Here is a 19,706-nt window from a genome sequence, read left to right on the forward strand (position 1 = left end):
ACCCGTGCGGTGCACCATCCGGACACTGGACAGGGCTGACCTGTTCTCAGTCAGCCAACGGCGAGGCTCCCCAGCGAGGAGACGCCTGGACCAGACGTGCCAGGCCTGCCAAGCAGGCAGTGGCTCCTTGTGAGTGAGGGCGGGACAAGGCGGGGTAGCCTGAAGCACGGGATGAGACGGCATCTGTTACTGTAAATTAAGAGAGATTTGTGCATAAATGAGGGTTGTCGTGAAATTTAATTTTAATGGTTTGATAATTAAGCAAAAACACAATAATTGTCATACCTTAATTTTCCCAGTACATTTGCTGCTGGCGACACTGTATTTTCTTAAGGAAGTTCATGCTGTTTCACTCAGAAAAGCGTTCTACTGTTTCTGGTCATCTTTTGAAACTGGAGGAGGGGGGATGCCCAGTTCTGGGGACATAGCCTAAAGAAGTGTAGGTAACTCCCGTGGAGGGGTATGGTGGCAACTGCGCAGCCCTGGGTTCCAGTTACAACGAACTGCGTGGCCCTTGGCAAGTTCGAGCTCTCTTACACATAAGCAGAGATGGGCACAATGCCCACAGCTTGAGGATGAGGATTAAAGGCAGAGATGCTTGTGAAAGTGGGTTCTTCCTTACACCACCCCTCGGGTAAAAATGAATGTTACTACAGGCATCTAGCTGCAAGTCTGGAGGACATTCTCAATGTCACGACCGATGGCGTGGAGCCCCAGGAAAGGCAATCAGCACAGACCAAGCGTCACAAATTGTGTATGGCAAAAGTGAAGTTAACTAATGGTGCTTAATTACAGAACTGATGCATCAACCAGGCCACAGAAAGAGAGATGAGTCACCGATTTCCAAAGGACCTTTCACAGAAAAGATGAGGAAGGTGAAAAGGTACTTGCTACATCCATTTGCTGAAACGTTGTATCTTAAATTATAAGATGACATAGATAGCCCTAGGAAATACGGGTATAAGAGTGGTATTTCCAGTTTAAAAACTCGAATGTGCAGCCTGTGAAGAGGCCCTTCACGCCACCCCATGCACACGCCCCTTTCCAGGGTGTGCTGCCCCTTCACCTGGGCTGCTCTCCCTTGCACTCCAGCTCCACCTCACTCCTACTCAGTGTCCTGTTCTGTATTAGCACCACTTCCTCCAGGAAGCCTTCCCAGCCCCAAGCTGGGTTTCTTCCTCTCAGCTTTGGATTCTCCTCAGCCTGTGCGACAATCCCTGCCTTTTTTCCACACCAAACGTAAGTGCAGTGAGGACACAGTGAGGACCTTACTCACTATGCTATCTCCTGGCAGGGCGTGGTACTCGCTCGCCACTCGGGAGGTGCTTGTTGAAGGAATGAATGAAAGCCTTCTGAGCCGGACACCCAGCCTGCTCCCCCGCCTCCCCGACTCCTGCCGGCCTGTACACTTGACAATGGACTTCAGCGCTAGTCACAGCTTACCTAAGGCTGCACAGAGCAGAAAGAGGAGAAAACAGAACCTGCTTCCCCCCACCCCCTCCAGCCCATCTGTTTTTTTTAACATCTTTATTGGAGTATAATTGCTTTGCAATGATGTGTTGGTTTCTGCTTTATAACAAAGTGAATCAGTTATACGTATACATACATCCTCATATCCCCTCCCTCTTGCGTCTCCCTCCCACCCTCCCTATCCCACCCCCCTAGGTGGTCATAAAGCACCGAGCTGATCTCCTTGCGCTATGCGGCTGCTTCCCACTAGCTACCTATTTTACGCTTGGTAGTGTATATATGTCCATGCCACTCTCTTTGTCCCAGCTTACCCTTCCCCCTCCCCGTATCCTCAAGTCCATTCTCTAGTAGGTCTGTGTTTTTGTTCCCATCTTGCCCCTAGGTTCTTCATGACCATTTTTTTTTGTTTGTTTTTTAGATTCCATACATAGGTGTTAGCATCTCCAGCCCATCTTAAATCACCATTCCAAGCTCAGCCGTGGCGTCATTCAGACCTGGGTCCCACCAAGTGCCTTTGACCTCTGTACTCAGTCTGCTTGTCTATAACATGCGGACAGAATCTCCTATGTGAGGGTACTAGGAGGAGTGAGTGCCTGACCTGCAAACACATGGGGCTCAGAAACTGTGACTCCAAGGACACGTTTCTCTTGTACTTGGCACGCCTTTCTACCCGGAGGGAGGGGGAGACAGATGCAGGCTCCCAACAGTCTAATTGGAGTTGGTCCCTCTCCTGGACTGCAGGTCACCCTTAAAAGGATGTCAAATGCCTTGTGACCCAGGATGCCAGGGCTCTGAGAAGAGCAGCATCACAGCTACGTGGATTCCAGGAATACGGCTTTTCACTGAGGGTGAGTCTGTGTCACCCTGGCAGAAGCCGTGGTTCATCTGCCCACTCCCCAGGGAGCAGTGGGAAGGTGGCCTGCCATGCACTGGGAGATAAAGCCAGAGTCTGAGGGCCACCGCTGCCCTCACCACCGGGGAGAGCTGGCCCGCCCTGCTCTCCTCAGAGTGGCCGAGCCTGGCCGAGGGCAGCCCTCACGAGCACCTAGGGAAGCCTGAGGTGTGTGTGTGGGGTGCCGGGTGACAGCCTTCGGGGGTTGAGCTCAGGACTCCGGGAGGGCACTGGGCTCCAAGGAGACAGAACCTGGAGGTACGGGGACAGCAGCCCAGGACTCAAGGGGCTTCCACCTTGAGTCCACCTTGAGCTCAAGGTCCACCCACCACAGCTTCCTCCCCCAGACCTGCTCCGTTAGACCAAAGACCTGGGCCCTCTCCACGGAGGCAGAGCGTGTGTCCAAACCAGGCAAAGCTGGAGAGGTCTGGAAAGGGAAGTGCAGTGACTCCCTGCATCCCCGCGAACGCTGGGATGCCCGGTGGTCACCCCTGGGTTAGCGGGGGCAGTGGGAGCAGAGCCAAAGTTGACTCCTCAGACAGAACGGAGCATCACAACCTCCGGTTTACCCCCCCACCCAAAACAGCAGGAGGTCCCATCAGGCAGGAGTGGCAGGGCCGCCCCGGCCGGGGAGTGTCGTCAACTCCCGGCCATGAGGGGTCCTTGCTTACTCATCCTGTGGCTCCTGGAGCCTGACGCAGGCACCGCAGAGCAAGTTCTCAAAGCATCAATATTTATCGAATGAATATTTTATGAATGAATAAAGAATGCATGAGTTAGATGCATCAAGAAACGAGAATTTAAGCAAAAAGCTTAGCAAGGAAGAAGCCGGAAGCACAAGACTGAACTGTGCTTAGTTGCGAACGGGGTTGTTAACATCGCTGACTTCTGTGGCTGACAGTGAGTCAAGCCTAGAACAAGCTCAGCAGTTTGTAATTTTTTTAAAGCAGGATTTATGTTGGTGTCACGAGACGACCAGAAGGATGTCCTCTGGGATCCCGGGCTACATCAAAACACCTAGACGAGGCAGACAAGGCAGGGGGCAGACGGTCTCCTTCACAACTTGGGGACCAGCACGGGGCCCAGGGACGCAGCAGCAGCCCAGGAAAGAGCCTGTCCTCACGCCCCGGAGCCAGAACACTCAGCACGGCCGCCACGGCCTCCGTGCACAAGCACGTGAGCCCTGCACACGCCCACACAGCAAGAACCCCCTAGAACAAGGAGCTCTTGAGGGAGTGTTTCCTTCCTCTCAAGGGTTAGGCCATCAACGCCCTCCCAGCACCAGCCCCAGACAGCAAATACGACCGTGCATTTATATGTCATCATCATCGATAATGACATTAGACAGCCACACCCTGGAAGCAATCTCGCGGTGGATCCGCGTGGAGAGGGATAAACGGTGCATTCACGAACGAATCACGAAGAGCAGTCAGAAGGCAAAAGCCTGATTCACAGTCGACTCCAGAGCACAGTGCTGATTTAAAGTTATAAAGACACGCAGAAAACGACGTACGATATGGAACCACTAATGACATTAAAAAAAAAACTGAATACAGTGCTTGTTGTGCCTATAAATAAATACAATAAAGCAGTAAAGTGTGGAGTGGATGATGCCATGGCCTCCGAGACACACAGACTCTGGGAGGAGGAAGAGAAAGGAAGGTGGGGGTGGGGGCCGGGGGCGGGGCTGTCAGGCTTCGCTGCTTTATTTATTTATTTATTTATTTTTGGCTGTGTTGGGTCTTCGTATCTGTGCGAGGGTTTTCTCTAGTTGTGGCAAGCGGGGGCCACTCTTCATCGCGGTGCACGGGCCTCTCACTATCGTGGCCTCTCTTGTTGCGGAGCACAGGCTCCAGACGTGCAGGCTCAGTGGCCATGGCTCACAGGCCTAGCCGCTCCGCGGCATGTAGGATCTTCCCGGACCAGGGCACGAACCTGCGTCCCCTGCATCGGCAGGCGGACTCCCAACCACTGCGCCACCAGGAAAGCCCTTCGCTGCTTTTTCAGTTGCTTATTTTTTTCCAACATTTTCTTACGAGTTGAAAGAATTCCTCGGAGAATACTCTATATACCCACTGGTATATTCTATAATTAACATTTTATTCTATTTGCTTTATCAACTCAGTCTGTCCATGTTCCCATCCCTCCACCCATCCAGGAATCTAGTTTTTTAGGCATTTCAAAGACTAGTGCAGATATCATACACCACCCCCAAGTCCTTCAACAGGCAGAGTTTAACATCTGCTTACAGTTTTTCTTTTGATATAAAATCGACTCAGAGAAATGCACAAATCTTAAGTACACGTTGGCTAAATTTTAACATTGGCAAGCACCTGTGGAACCCACACCCAAATGTCAAGCTATACAACATGGCCATCACCTAGAAAATCCCCTTGTGCCCCTTCCTGGTCAAAGCCCATCCCAACCTCTCCAGAAGCAACCGATTCTCTGTTTCCACCGTCACAGAAGAGTTTTGCTGGTTCTGGGATCTCAAATGAAGGGAACCACACGGTACATTCTATTTTGGGTCAGGCTCCCCGCACTCAGCATAAGGTTCCTGAGATTCTCCCATGGTGATGTATTAGGAGTTTATCAGTTTTTGTTGTTGAGTAATATCCCATTAGGAAAACGCCACCATTTGTTAATTCATTCTCCTGTAACAGACACCTGAGCTCTACTTTTTGGCTTGGAACATTCTTTATAGGTCTTTTTGTGAACATATGTTTTTAAATTTTTCTTGAATAAATAACTAGAGTTGGAACTGCTGGGCAGAGTACGTGTATGTTTAGTTTTATAAGAAACTGCAGCAGCCTCTTCAAAAGTGGTTGCACTGTTTCACATTCCCACCCAGGCATGAACCTTCCAGCTGCTTCATGTTCCTTGTGGACACCTGACATTGTCAGTCTGTCATTTTAAGCATTCTCATGAGTGTGTAGTGCTCTCTCATTGCGATTTAAATTTGCATTCCCTCCTCCCCACTGACCAATGGTGTTAACGTCCACTATTTTTTTTTAACATTTTATTTCCTTGAGGGAGAGAGAGAGAGAGAGAGAGAGAAGACAGAAAGATAGAAGGAGACAGAGACAGAGAGGGAGACAGAGAGGGAGAGATGTCGAGCAAATATAGCAAAACGCTGAAACCTGAGATATGGTATGCTAGTATCTAAATTATTTTCTATATGTTTCAAGTATTTTGCAATTACAAATAAAAATGATATTTCACCTATATCTTACTCCAGCTATACCCCCACCTATAAGGGTGTGGCCCTAACATCCAAGCTGCACTTGGGGGCACAGCTCCTGGTCTGGAGAGAGGCCCAGAGGAGTACGAGTGGGCCAGGCCCTGGGGAAGCGATCCCCACCACAGCAAAGAGCTTCTTTCCAGAGTCACCGAGCTCGACCTGCCTCCGGACCTGCCCCTGTGGCCCCGGCTCTGCTCCTGGTCAGCTCTTACTTCCACCCTGGCTCCCTGCTCGCCTCTGCTGGACCAGGGCACGTCCTGCGGCTGACCCTGGCCAGGGCCCACGGGGGCCACCTCTCTTTGCCCTCCAAAGGCTGAGCTCGGGTGACACAGCACCTCTTCCAGGCACCTCTGCCTGGCCTGTCTCCTGTGACATTAATTTCTCCAAGGAGCTTCCCATTGACATTGATATGCGTCCCTCAGATCAACACCCAGTGAGCCCAGCTTTCTTAAGAATTTAGAAGTGAAAGGCCTCGCCCAGATGTCTGGACGTCCTCAGACACGGTGCCTGAAAGCTGCTTCCTTGGACGGACACCATTCATTTCTACCTTGACTGTACACTTGGCTCCAATTTGCAACCACGACCGATCCTGTCACTGAACGTGAATAAGGGCTGTGATGCCTCTGAAAGGGGGACCAGACTGCCCACCCTCTAAGGTCTCGAGGCTGGACTGTTTCAGCACCTCCCAAGCAGGGTGATGAGAGCAGGACCAGGGAGCACGTGGGGCCGTGACGACACTCACCGTTGGCACTCGCCGGCGTGCAGGACGAGCTCTTCATTGCTCCGCGCGCTGACTGTCAGCTCGTGCTCCGTGGAGTTGAAGACGTCCAGGAGCAGGTGGCACTGCCGGGCACTGCGGTGCAAAGACAAAGCCAAGTTCAGCATCTTCTGGCAGCCAAAGAGGAGGGTGACTCCGCTTCCCCCAACCCCCGAAGATTTTACACCACTGGAGGACACGAGAAGTACGATTTATCAAAATGTCATGTACCCCGGGACACAAAGGCTTACGAAGAAGACGCATTCTGAACTAATTGTGAATTCTACACAATGGGTTTGGACAGGAGGTCCTCCTTGGTCCTGGGACACATGCTTACAACCCAGCTCTGCCCTTTACACACTGAGTGACCTTGGGAAGGTAACTTGAGTTCTCCAAGCCTCACACGTGTGACCACTAGGACGCGTGACCCAGTGGGAAAGCACTCGGCATACAGTGTCATTCAATAAGTGACCACGTCATGGCCCTGGATTTCTACGGGTGCCAGGCCAGGTGCTGGGCAGGGGTCCACAGAGAGCCGTGCCCATGCTGTCTGTGCACATGTCCACCGAGAGTCCTCATGGGGGCCACCCCTCACTCCCCCAGAACTGTGGGTGACACCTGGGGTCACTCACCACCCACCTGAAACCTCCTTTCCCTGGCCTTCTCTACCGCAGACAGTAAAACTGCAGTAACCAAGTTCCCGCCGCCCCCTTCCCCAAGGGGAGCGCCATGGAACAAAGTTCCAGCCAATAACCGGCTTCTGGAGACTTTTCATCCCAAACAAGAAGACAAGTCCTTGAGAGGGGAAGGCGCCACCCTTCCACCTCCTGACTCCCTTTGCTTCCTCCCCGGGGAGGAGCAGGACGCCAAGAAGCTCAGGGACTCTAGGGGGCGATGGGGACGAACGCCATGGCTATGGAGGGCAGAGTGGGGCCCTGGGAAATGATAGCACAGACCCATTAGCTACATGTGAAAAACAAAATTCCAGCCACGTACGCTTCGTTTGTGCTAGCTGCCATTTGTCAGGTCCCCATTACGGTCCAGTGCTTGCCTAAAACTAACACAGCATCTCAAACACCAAGTGTCGCAGCTGGCTCATGACAGCTGATGGATAAGCGTCCGCTCATCAAAACGGGACAACCGGGCCTAAGACAGGAGCAGACAGCAACAGAGGCAGCAGCCATCCTCCTTCCTGGAGGAACAGGGTAAGGAGATTTTCAGAGAAGAAAAAAAAAAAAGCCTCAGAAAAGGACCTGTGCTCTGGTCTCTTTCAGCTGAGCATTTCTTCAAAACATGACCTTCCATAGGGCATCTGAATTCTCAGGTGTGTTTCCCAAAGTGTGACAAGGGAAGATTTCGCTGGTTGTTAAGCAAAGGGGAGACAGGACTCACACCCACACGTGCCGGCTGCCTGCATTGCTTATTTCATACAAAAGCCCTGCAAGGTTGTCCTCCCGAGACCCACTGATGGAGAGGAGAGGAGAGGAGAGGAGAGGAGAGGAGAGGGAGGCTCAGGAGATGACGAAAAGTGCTGGTGATGACCGAGAGTCAAGACATCGAGCTAGAAATCCTGTAGCGCTCACAGCGGATGAAGACGCATATTCCAACCCAAACTGCGTCCCCTGTTCTTTCCAGAGAAGGGAACCGAGGTGGAGAGGGCGCAGTGACGTGTCCAGGGGTTCACACACGCACACACGCGCGCTCACATACACAAAGACTGACAGCATCCTAAGGCCACTGGGCATCTGTGAGATACCAGATTCTCAAAACACACACGTGCGCTTACTCTCAAGGGAGATGGTGGAAGCAGCAGCCTGATCGTCCCGCTACGCACTACGAGACGTCGCACGCCACGTCTTGAGCTGATTCTGGGTTCTGTGGGTCGGGGTGTCCTCCCCAGAGGTTCAGCACTTGGAAAAACATTCATTAGCTCTGACAGCTGCCTCCGAGAGGCCTCTTCACTCAGCCCACAGGAAAATGAGCTTTCGAGAATGAAGATCTATTCTGCCTTTGTCATAACTTGATGAAATCTTTAATCACAGCAAAACCTCTCATCAGAAAAGGAAATTCATAAAACATTTATCAGAGGCAGAAAATTGAAGTGATATTTAAAAGCAGGAGAGAAAAGATTCAAATACATGCTGTTTTCACCCACGGAATATAGTTGTTAGAAAACTGCACAGGAATGAACAACGTCGGAATGTAATACTTTTTTGTCCTCTGTTTTTTCTGACTCACCGTCTGAGTATGGGGCGCTTGATCCAGTGTTTCTGTTCCTCCTAATTGCTGGCAGGATGAGATGCTGGTGGATCTTTGCTTTCTATCTATTATTCATAAATTAATTCCCTTTCCCAAACTGCAGTAGCACTGTGCGCCCACCATCGTGTCATTTACTCTGTTATCTTTCCATACCTCTTTGGATGATTCTCTTAAGTTTTAATCTGTGTTTAAGCATATAATTTACTTTTAATTCTTATTTGCTTTTTGGTTTTATTTTTGGTTTTTTTGGTTTTTCTGGATCCATCTTTCTGAAGTACAGGGAAGCCCAGGAAAGCTTCCTAGAAGAACCGAGATCAGAGTAAGGCTTCAGATCCATCTGCCTGGTCGGGGGGCGGGAGCAGGGGGGGGGGGCGGGGAGTGCCCAGCAGCAGGAAAGAATCTGGAGTGAAGTTGGAGGGAGGAGATGAGGCCGCCAGGTGGAAAGGAGAGGCACAGCCCAGGCACAGCGAACAGTGCGTGTGAAGCCACGTCTATATAGTTAGTACGCACTATTTCCTATCTAGAATTAGGACAATTAATTTTATTTATTAATTCATGTAACAAATATAAATATCTACTGAGTACCTGTTGTGGGGCAGGTACTATTCTAAGCACTTGGGATATGGAAGTGAACAGGAGAAGCAGGATCTCTGCTTTCACGGAACTCACACTCTCGTGAGGGGACAGGGCTAGGAAAGATAAGAGGAATTAAAAGTGAAAAAAATTTAGTCATATTTGGTAAAATGAGGAAAAATAGGTTCAAAAAGGTTGCTAAATACAGGGTTAAGACACACATCCACACACAAAATCAATTCCTATATATCAACTAAAAACAAGTACAAAATACAATTTTTAAGAAAATATATTTACAATAGTAATGTACCTAGAAAAAATCTAACCAAATATATGCAGGATGTTTATGAAAAAAATTCTAAAGTTTTATGAAATGATATTAAAGGGGATGAATAAATGCAGAGATGTATTATGTTCAAGGATAGAAAAACTCAGTATTTTTAAATAACTCACTTCTTTCCAAATGTATATAAATTTAATGCAACTCAATAAAAAATCCCAACATTGTTCTGGTGTTGGTCAAACTTGATACACTGATTCTAAAATTTATATCTAAGATCAAAGGGCCAAGAACATGCAAAACAACAACGAGGAAAATTTTTGGAAGCGACTTGGCCAGCTAGATATCAAGAGTTGTCATAAAACTGTAAAAATGAAGGCAGTGGGGCAATGATAAACACATCAATGAAGGAAAAAACAGCCCAGAAGCAGATCCATGAATATAATAAGGTAATGGATATATGACCAAAGTAGCAGTGTTGATTATTAAGAAGGAGATTCAATAAACAGTGCTGGACAAATGGTTATGCAGATAGAAAGAAAATGATATCCCTACATCACACCATAAACAAAAATAAGTTCCAAACAGACTGAATAGATAAATGTAAAAAGCAATATTTAAAATCCTGTAGAAGAAAATACAGGTGAACAACTTCTGACCTGAAAGAGAGAAAGATTTCTCAAATGAGCTACAAGACATACAAAATATAAAGAGATCTTCAACCAGGGCACCAGAATGCACAATGAGAAAAGGACAGTCTCCTCAATAAATGATGTTGGATAAAATGGATAGTCACATGGAGAGGAATGAAACTGGACCCTTACCGCACACCATATACAAAAATCAACTCAAAATGGATTAAAGACTTAAATGTAGGATCTGAAACTGTAAAACGACTAGAAGAAAACAGGGGAAAACCTTCTTGGCATAGGTCTGGGCAACGACTTTTTGGAAATAACCCCAAAAGCACCGGCAACAAAAGCAAAAACAGATTAAGGGGGGTTGTAGCAAACTAAAAGCTTCTGCACAGCAAAGGAAACAATCAACAGAGTGAAAAGGCAACTTACAAAATGAGAAAAAACATTTGGATACAGTAGGTCTCAAAAGGGGTTAATACCCCAAATACATAAGAAACACAAACAACTCAATAGCAACAGCAATCATCATCATCATCATCCAACTAAAAAGTTGGCAAGGGCTTCCCTGGTGGCGCAGTGGTTGAGAGTCCGCCTGCCGATGCAGGGGACATGGGTTCGTGCCCTGGTCCGGGAGGATCCCGCATGCCACGGAGCGGCTGGGCCCGTGAGCCATGGCCGCTGAGGCTGAGCGTCCGGAGCCTGTGCTCCGCAACAGGAGAGGCCACAGTGGTGAGAGGCCTGCGTACCGCAAAAAAAAAAAAAAAAAAAAAAAAAAAAGTTGGCAAAAGACCTGAATAGACATTTCTCAAGAGAAGACGTGCAGATGGCCAACAGCTATATGAAAAGGTGCTTAACATCACTAATCATCGTGGAAATACAAACCAAAACCACAATAAGATATCACCTCACACCTGTTAGAATGGCTATTAAAGAGACCAATAAGTGTTGGTGAGGATGTGGAGAAAAGGGAACTCTCGTGCACCTGTGGGAATGTAAATTGGTGCAGCCATTACAGAACAGTGTATAACTTCCTCAAAAAATTAGTAATAGAACTACCCTATGATCCGGCAACCTCACTTCTGGGTATATATCCAAAGGAAATGAAATAAGTATCTCAAAGAGGTAAGTGCACTCCCATATTCACTGCAGCATTATTCATAATAGCCAAAATATGGGAAAACCTAAGTGTCCATTGACAGATGAGTGAATAAAAAAACTCGTCTCTCTCTCTCTCTCTCTCTCTCTCTCTCTCCCCCCCCCTTTCACACACACACACACACACACACACACACACACCATAATATTATTCAGCCATGAGAAAAAAGAAAAATCCCACCATTTCTGACATGGATGAACCCAGAGAACATTATGCTAAGTGAAATGAGCCAGACACGGAAAGACAAACACTGCATGATCTCACTTACACGTACAATCTCAATTAGTTGAATTCATAACAGCAGAGTGCAGAATGGTGGTTAACCAGAGGTAGAGGGGTGGGGGAAAGGGGGAGAGGTTGGTCAAAGGATACAAAGTTTCAGTTACGCAGGATGAGTAAATCCTGGAGATTTAATATGCAGCATGGTGACTGTAGTTAAGAATACTGCGTTGTATACTTAAAATTTGCAAAGAGATTAGATCTTAAGTGTTCTCACAAGGTAACTAGGAGAGGTTACAGATACATTAACGAGCTTGAAATGTGAAATGAAATGAAATGTGACATGACTGTGTTAACCATTTCACAACGTATATATCACACTGTACACCTTAAATACATACAATTTTACCTCAATCAAGCTGGAAAAATATATAACGGAAAAGACTGAAATGTTTGGCTGCACTGAAATGAAGCACTTTTGTACAAGGAAAAACATCAAAGTCAAAGCAAAGAAAAGCTAGCTGTGAAAAGGTGTTTGCAACACATAAACCTGACAAAGGATTAGAATTCTGAATTAATAAAGAACTCCTGTAAATCAATAAGAAAGAAATGATCCAATGGAAAATTGAGCAAAGAACAAGACTGGACCATTTAAAGCAGAGGAAATCCAATGGCCAATATATAGGGACAGAGTCTCAATACAACTAGTAGTCAGAGAAATGGAGAGAAAACCCTCAGGTATGACTTCCCACCCAACCTATTGGAAATGTTTAAAATGTGCTCTAAGACCAAGTGTTGGCCAAGATGTAGATGAGCAAGAATCATGGGAATCCTCATTCAGTGCTGCTAAGGGTGTAAACTGGTACAACTCCTTCACAGGGCGGGTTGGCACAACCTGGCCAAGTGGTAGATGAGAACCCTTTGATCTAATGACTCAACCTGTAGGCATGTATCTTGGACCAACTCTCAGAGTTCAGCACAAGGATGCTTCCTAAAATGTGCGTTGCAGCCTCATTTATAAAATCAAAGAACTGCTTTTAACGAAGCGCAGGCAACTGGAGAGCAGACAAATAAATCTGTAACCGTCATACACTGGAAACCTAGATATAAGCGAAGATGAATTAAGAACTACCAACCTCAGCACAGGTTAAGTCTCGTGTTAATAAGGTTGAGTGAATAGCAAGTTGCAGGAGATAGTTACATATTTATATCAAGTTTAAAATATTTAAAAATACTCTATATTGCTTATAATAATCAACTGTAGGGTAGTAGTCACTCCTGCTGAGAGAGGACGAGAATAGGGTCACAGGGGAGCACACAGAGTTTTAACAGTTTCATTTTTCTTTCTTTAAATTAGAAAAATAGATGCAAAAACAGCAAAATGTAAAAATATGACAAATCTGTGTGGCTGAATAGATTAGCATCCCCTTGACTTTTCTTTATATGCTGCTTATAAGATGTAAGACATGTTTTATAAGAGGTATTTTTAAAGTCACTTAGAATGTTGTCTTAGCCGGGGTTCCCCCGGGAAAGCAGAGCCTGAGAAGAGGGCTGGAGTGGAGCAGGTGTTTGGGAAGGGGATGCGGAGGGGAGCAGGGCGGGGGCACGGGGTGCGGCGAGAACGCAGTACCACGGTGCCTTACTGAGCTGGCTACCATGTGGACCGCTGGCGCTCACCCCGCTGGTCCCTCTGAAGAGTCACGGACTGTGCCTTGAAGTGTGCACCTCAGGCAGAGGAGAGGGGATTACTTCTCCACCAGCCCCCGCCCTCCCTGGTCAAGCTCCCCCCGAAAGGGGGCAATTCCCCAACTCCCCACACTGTGCGGCATGTGCACCTGTGCTGCGGCCCCGGAGAAGGCTTTCAGACATTCCAGAACTCGAGAGCTACGCAGCACAGCTGAGGTGAGGTGCTGTCAAGTTACCCCTGCATAAATCGGGCTGCCACAGAGATGGCTGGTGTAAAACGTGGGCTAGGACTTGAGGCAGAGAACAAGACGCGTGGCTAACAAATTTTTTTTTTAATTAAGTGCATCTCCTGAAATCATAAACAGAGATTAAAAACTGACTTCAGATGTGACGGCAAAGGAGGGCCTCTGATGAAACAGCATTTCATTTCAGACCCACACAACAAGAAGGCAATCATGTGAAGGTCTTGGAGGACCGCTTTCCAGAGAAAGCAGTTAAGGCCAAATCTTAAGGCATGGTGTCATCAAGGGACAGAACGAGCCAGGAGGAGAGTGGTATGAAATTAATGACAGAGGAAAGGTCGTGACAGAAAGTTTGAATTTTATTCTAAGTATGATGGGAAGCTATCTTTAGAGTCTTAAGCAGATGAGCGACATGAATTGGTTCATGTTTTTAAAAAATGACGAGTTCCTATTCTGGAAAGATGCCGTAAGTACCAATAATCCACTGTGTCTCCCCTACTGAACCCAACTATAAGTCATACACATAATGCATGGAGCAGCTATTGGAAGATTCGAAGAGTAAACTATAGAAGGTGGATTTGGGAAGGAGATCTGAAACCGAAGTTTCTCTGAACTTCAGAGCGAGTTTCCATTTCCCTCAGTCCTCCCTGTCCTAAAAGGCGGCTCAGAGGCACCCATCAGGTACAGACAGGCAGAGCTCCGCAAGCTGCCTCTGTCCCAGGTCCAAGGCGTGGGAGAGGGCACCGTGAAGGTGTGTTGGGGGGTCCTGTGGGCTTTTTCTTTTTTTCTTTTTTCTCCTCCGTTTCTCCCAGCCCAGCCCCTGGGCAGCACTGCTATGTGACAGTGCCACGATGGGTCATGGCTGCACAGCATATACAACTCCGAGGCCAGGAAACCATCTCTCTGACCCAAGGGACTGAGGTCCCATAAGCACAGGGCCAGTCCCCATCACTTTATTTCCCTCTCTGTCCTCTGACCAATTAGTCCCACACAGAGACACACAGAGGAAGAACTCAGACCTTGGCTTTGTTGTGGGCAGACAGCGAAGGGAGGCGACTATGGAAAGGAGAGAGATGAAGAGCGCCATTTGCTAAAGTGGTACCTGACCTGGGCTCACTGTGGAGCAAGCACGAGGGGATGGATCCTGAGCAGTAAACCACGGGCTTCGGTAACTGAGCTCCAAAGAAGAACACTGGGCGGCACACAGGACTGATCCAAGGAGAACCACAGACTCTAAAACCAGAACTGCAGCACAGCCCACACAAGGCACTACGGGACCATGGTGTGGACCACCCACCAGAACAGAAATATCAGCATTCTCCGCAGGATCCAAACAAGACCCCAGCACCTCACAGCACTGTAGTTGAAATGTCCAGAATATAGTCTATAACCACTCAGCATAGGAAGAACCCAGGAAAAAGCCAACTTGCAAAGGAAAGTAAAATCAACAGACAACAACCTCCAAATGAAAGTCTTAACAGAAAAAGACTTTAAATACGTTCCGCAAAGTAAGGGCAAACACACTTGAAACAGATGAAAAGATAAAATCTCAGCAAAGAAATAGAAGATATAAAGAGGAAGCAAAGAGACACTTCAGAAAAGAAAAAACTGAAGAATCCACCAGGTAGTGAATTATCTGAGTAATTGAGGGAACGAGTAGACATAAAATGAGGAAGGATATAAAACAAACAATACCATTGACCAACTGGACCCAACTGATGCTTAGTGAACATTCCACCTCCCCCAAAAGTAGGATATCCATACTTCCCAAGTTATATGCAACATCTACCAAAATAAACCACTTCTAGGCCATGATGAAAACCTCTAGCAACTTTAAAAGAGTAAAAATCACACAAGTATTTTTTTGAACCACACAGGAATTAAACTAATATATTTGAAGACAGATTAATAATTGATCCAATGGAAACAGCTGAGAGAAAAAAACGGGATGAAAACAATCTTCTGAGACAAGAAAGGCTCTGAAAGTCATGTCATAGGAGTTTGAGACACAAAATAAAACGCACACACAGCTGCTGAAGAAATAATGGCTGAAAATTCCCCAAATTTGGCAAATAACGTAAACTTACAGATTCAGGAAGCTCAGCAAACCCCAAGCAGTATAAATTTTTAAAAATCTAGGCCCAGAAACATCCTAAGCAAACTAAACTTTCAGAAGCAAGAGGAAAGAAGCCACCTGAAAGCAGCCTGAGCGAATAAGGCTCTGGTACAAGGGAAACGATTCCAAGCCTGAAGATTGCTTATCAGAACACCAGTTTTGCTTAATGGGTATATAACATCTTAATGGGTATATAATATCTCTTACTTATAATAAGTAAGTCATTTCATTTCTCTGAGTCTCAGTTTCCCCAACGAGGACAAGAATGCCTATGTCATGGAATTATTAGGAGGCTCCAATGGGAAAAAAAAGTGCAAGTGCTTTGTAAAACTACAAGCGGAATATTACATAAATCTGAGGGGTGGCGATTATTATTAGCTTGGTTGCAGTCAGTGGAGCGGCAAAAGGGAAAGCACACAGCCCGCCAACAAAGCAATCCCAGCTAATTACTCAACACTGACTCAGCTAAAAGTGACTATGAGGAATTCCCACGCCAAGGTCTGAGTCTGTCTAAAAACCATGGCATCATGCCCAGAAAGTTAAGTGGGGCTCTTTCTCCCCGAGTCTGGCCGCACTCTCCCAGCCCCTGCAGGGTCCAAACATCACCGTTCCATCCATCCTAGGGGCGCGGTAAAGTGAGTGAAGACACAGCCAGACCGGTAGTGATGGCCACATACACCTTTGGCCAAACCCGTGTGGTCTTTTAAAGTTCCACAAGCCTGCCTGTTATCAATCAGCCTCCTTTCCTGAAAAATTAGTAGTCAGTTTCAGGATGGAGAGCTTTCTTGTAAGTCTTAAGAAAGCCAGGGAGCTTATTCAATCTAAAATGACAAAAAAATAATGGAACAAACAATCAGAATGTTCTTCGGGTGATATTATCTCATCTTCACCTCTGCCACACAGGTTATGGAGCTTCTAAATCTTACTGAAGACTCTGACAGTAGATTTACTGGCCATTAGAACTGGGTTTCCCAAAGTGTGATGTGAGGACCACCTGAAACAGATCCCCTGGCTCTGCAGGGGACGACGGATCAGCGCCTCGGAGGTGTCACAGCCAGGGCTCTGGTGTCCTCCGGGCCGGGGGTTGGAAGAAGCTGAGTCTTACTGGTGAGAAAGGCAAGTGGGCGGCGGTGGCACAGAGACACAGAAGACGAGCAGGGGAGGCTTCTGGAAGGGAGTGGCTCCTGCATTCGCTGAGGGGCCAAAGGCTTGAGAGCAGGACTGCAGGCGGACGGAGCAGAGCATGGAGCAGCACGGACTGTGCGGGGAGCTTGCAGGAGTCTCCTTGGAGTGAGGAGGCGCGTGGGGCGGGGACAAGAAAAGGCAAGGCAGACAGGCTGGGTCAGATTGTGCAAAGCCTTGTGTGCTGAGCTCTGGAACCGAAACATGACTTACAGACGACAGGGACTCGTGGAAGGACCCTAAAGGAGGGACAAACTCATGCTTGTGTTTTAGAACAAACACTTCAGCAGCTATTGGGGGAAAGAACTGGAAAGAGAAAACGAACGCAAGAGACTTCGAAACGCTATAGCAACTGTCCAAGAAAGGGAGGGAGAGGCTGGCCCAAGGGACAAAGGTGACACGCCTGAGTCAATGCAGAGTTACTGAGGTGGAAAGGACAGATCTGGTGACCGACTGAAATGTGGGTACAGTGCCCTGTGGACGGCTGACACACAACCCGGCCTCTGACGGGTCTTGGGGGGCTGCACATAATGAAGGCAGGAAGGGCCTCTGTTTCTGATATTTTAATGAGTAAGTTTTAAAATAATGTTTTAAAATGTTCCCTTTAGATGAAACAAGTTGGAATGGCTAGAATCCTAAAGACATACAGGATAACAAGCATCGGCAAGGATGTGCAGAATTGGAACCTTCAAGCGCTGCTTGAAGGTTTGGGCGGGAATGTAAGATGGTGCAGCCGAGCTGGAAGATGGTCAGGCAGCTCCTTTAAATGGTTAGACGGTTATCACATGATCTGATAATTCCACTCCTAGGTATATGCCCAAGAGAAATGAACGCTGGTCCCCACAAGAACCGGTATGTGGATGTTCATGACAGCATTATTCCCAACAGCCAAAAAGCGGAATCAACCCATCAACTAATGAATGGATAAACAAAATGTAGCATACCCACACAGTGAAATATTATTCAGCATAAAAAGAAATGCCATACTGATACTTCCTTGTGGGTGAACACTGACAACATTATGCTAAGTGAAAGAAGCCAGTCGCATTTTGTATGATTCCACTTACGGGAAATATCTAGAACAGGCAAATCTAGAGACAGAAAGTAGATTTGTGGCCGTGTAGGGGAGGCGGAGGGGGGACTGCTAATGGGTACAGGGCTTCAACCGGGAGAATGAAAAGTTCTAAAATTAGATGGTGGCGATGGTTGAACAACTCTGTGACTATACTAAAAACAACAACTCTGTGACTATACTAAAAACAATAAATTATACAGCTTAAGTGGGTGAATTGTGTGGTATGCAAACAATGTTTCCACACAGCTTGCGTGTACATGCAGCGAGAGTGCCCGGGGGTGGTGGAGGTGAGGTCAACACGCTCCCGGCTCAGCCACAGCACCGCGTCACCTCACCAGGGCGCAGCGCTCAGCACCACCGTGGTCTTGACGGACACATCATTTACTCTCTGTTGTACTGTCTACTTTGCACTCATAATGGACCACAGGTACGAGAAAAGAACCACGAAGACCACATGTTAAAAGGGGCACAAAAATGAACACCAAGACACCTGTGCCTCAAAACCCAAGGTTAAAAAGGTAACATAAAATGACAACTATGTCATATTTGGCTTTTCATTTTCTGGGAATGAAGACAAGCCCAATTCAAAACGGACGGAAAAGTACTTAAAAATAACTTGAAATCATGGTTCAATGTAGCATCGTTTGCAATTAACTCTATAATGATTAAAACTTTGAAAATGCCAAATGCAAAAATTCTAAATGGAAGGTCACAAAAAACTCTGGCCAATTGTTGATGATAGACAATCTACCTTTTAACATACGATGTCAATCCCTAAATCAAGTATGGCATGGGCCTTTTTAATTGGTATTTATAAATCATACTTCTTAACATAATTAGTGTACATTACTTGTTAAGTAGGACAATCTTTAAATCTGTCTTTAAATAATGAATATTGATAGCATTCTTAAATGAACATAACATTCAATAATGTAATAGTTCAAAATAAAATACAGATCACTTAAAATTATTGATTGTAATACTTTAATAATATGTATGGTTGAGACATAAAATAGGTCCCTTCAAGGTACAGCCGTGTGAGTGAAGACAGAAAAATGGGAGGTGATTCACCGCCTGGGCGGCTCCTAACTGGTGACACTGGGGACCAGAGGGTGCTAACTGCTGTGTCAACCTAAATGACATGTCCAGCTGCTCCTGCCATGGGAGGTGGGGTCCCAGCTCCTGCCTGTGCAGATCTACACTATGTTAACACTTGGAAAGACGATGAAAAGCGTGCTCATCATTTCAGGGAACACAAGCCAACAGGAGCAGGAAGGGATGAAGCAAATGCGTTAAGTCATTAAGCTCCTTCCACCAGAGATTCGATGAATGGGTTAGAGAGAGATGGGAGCCCTGGGGCAGACCCAGTCCCCTCCCATCACAGAAGCAGGTCTCGTCCGCATCCCCTCCTCTGTCCTCCCCAGGGTGCCCCTCACAGCCCAGCCTCAGTGAGGGCTCTGGAGAGGGTGAAGCTGCTGGGCGGGCGAGGGCTTCCCTCTGAGTAACACAGCCCTGGTCTTCGTACCAGCCACCCAGACGTGAGTCCCCAGCTGGGCTGTCCCTGTGCCACTTCCACACGGAAGAGGGGGAGTCCCTGACCTTGCCCTTGACAACCGCCGTTTCTCAGTTTTCTACCTGTGTCAGGCACTGTATTAGACGCTCTGTGTATTGCATTCTTTAAACCTTACTGCAGCCCTGCAAGATCAGTGTTCTCTCCATTTCAAGATGAAGAAAAATGATGCTTAAAGAAACAAGAACGACTTACTCAAGACCACAGGGCAAAAAAGTGGGAGGATCAAAATCTGAAATTGGATACAGGACAGGTACACTGGGCTCTGAAACCTGTGCTCGTTAAAATTCTGAATTGTTGTTAAATTTAAAACCAATTTAAATCAACACAGCAACGTAAAAAGGATCAAC

At 47.0% G+C, this 19,706-nt stretch overlaps 1 protein-coding gene across 7 annotated transcripts in view; it reads right to left on the minus strand.

Annotated features, from left to right (window-relative positions):
- The window catches only part of TRAPPC9 (trafficking protein particle complex subunit 9), a 539,837-nt gene that overhangs the window by 175,445 nt on the left and 344,686 nt on the right, over positions 1-19,706 (minus strand). For all 7 annotated transcript variants that reach the window (XM_060287242.2, XM_060287245.2, XM_060287244.2 and 4 more), the window contains one exon: positions 6,346-6,456. In XM_060287242.2, coding sequence (XP_060143225.1) covers positions 6,346-6,456 — 111 coding nt within the window. The remainder of the gene's footprint in view (positions 1-6,345; positions 6,457-19,706) is intronic.

Source organism: Globicephala melas, chromosome 17 (genome assembly GCF_963455315.2).
Source record: "Globicephala melas chromosome 17, mGloMel1.2, whole genome shotgun sequence".
In the NCBI taxonomy this organism is placed as follows: Eukaryota; Metazoa; Chordata; class Mammalia; order Artiodactyla; family Delphinidae; genus Globicephala; species Globicephala melas.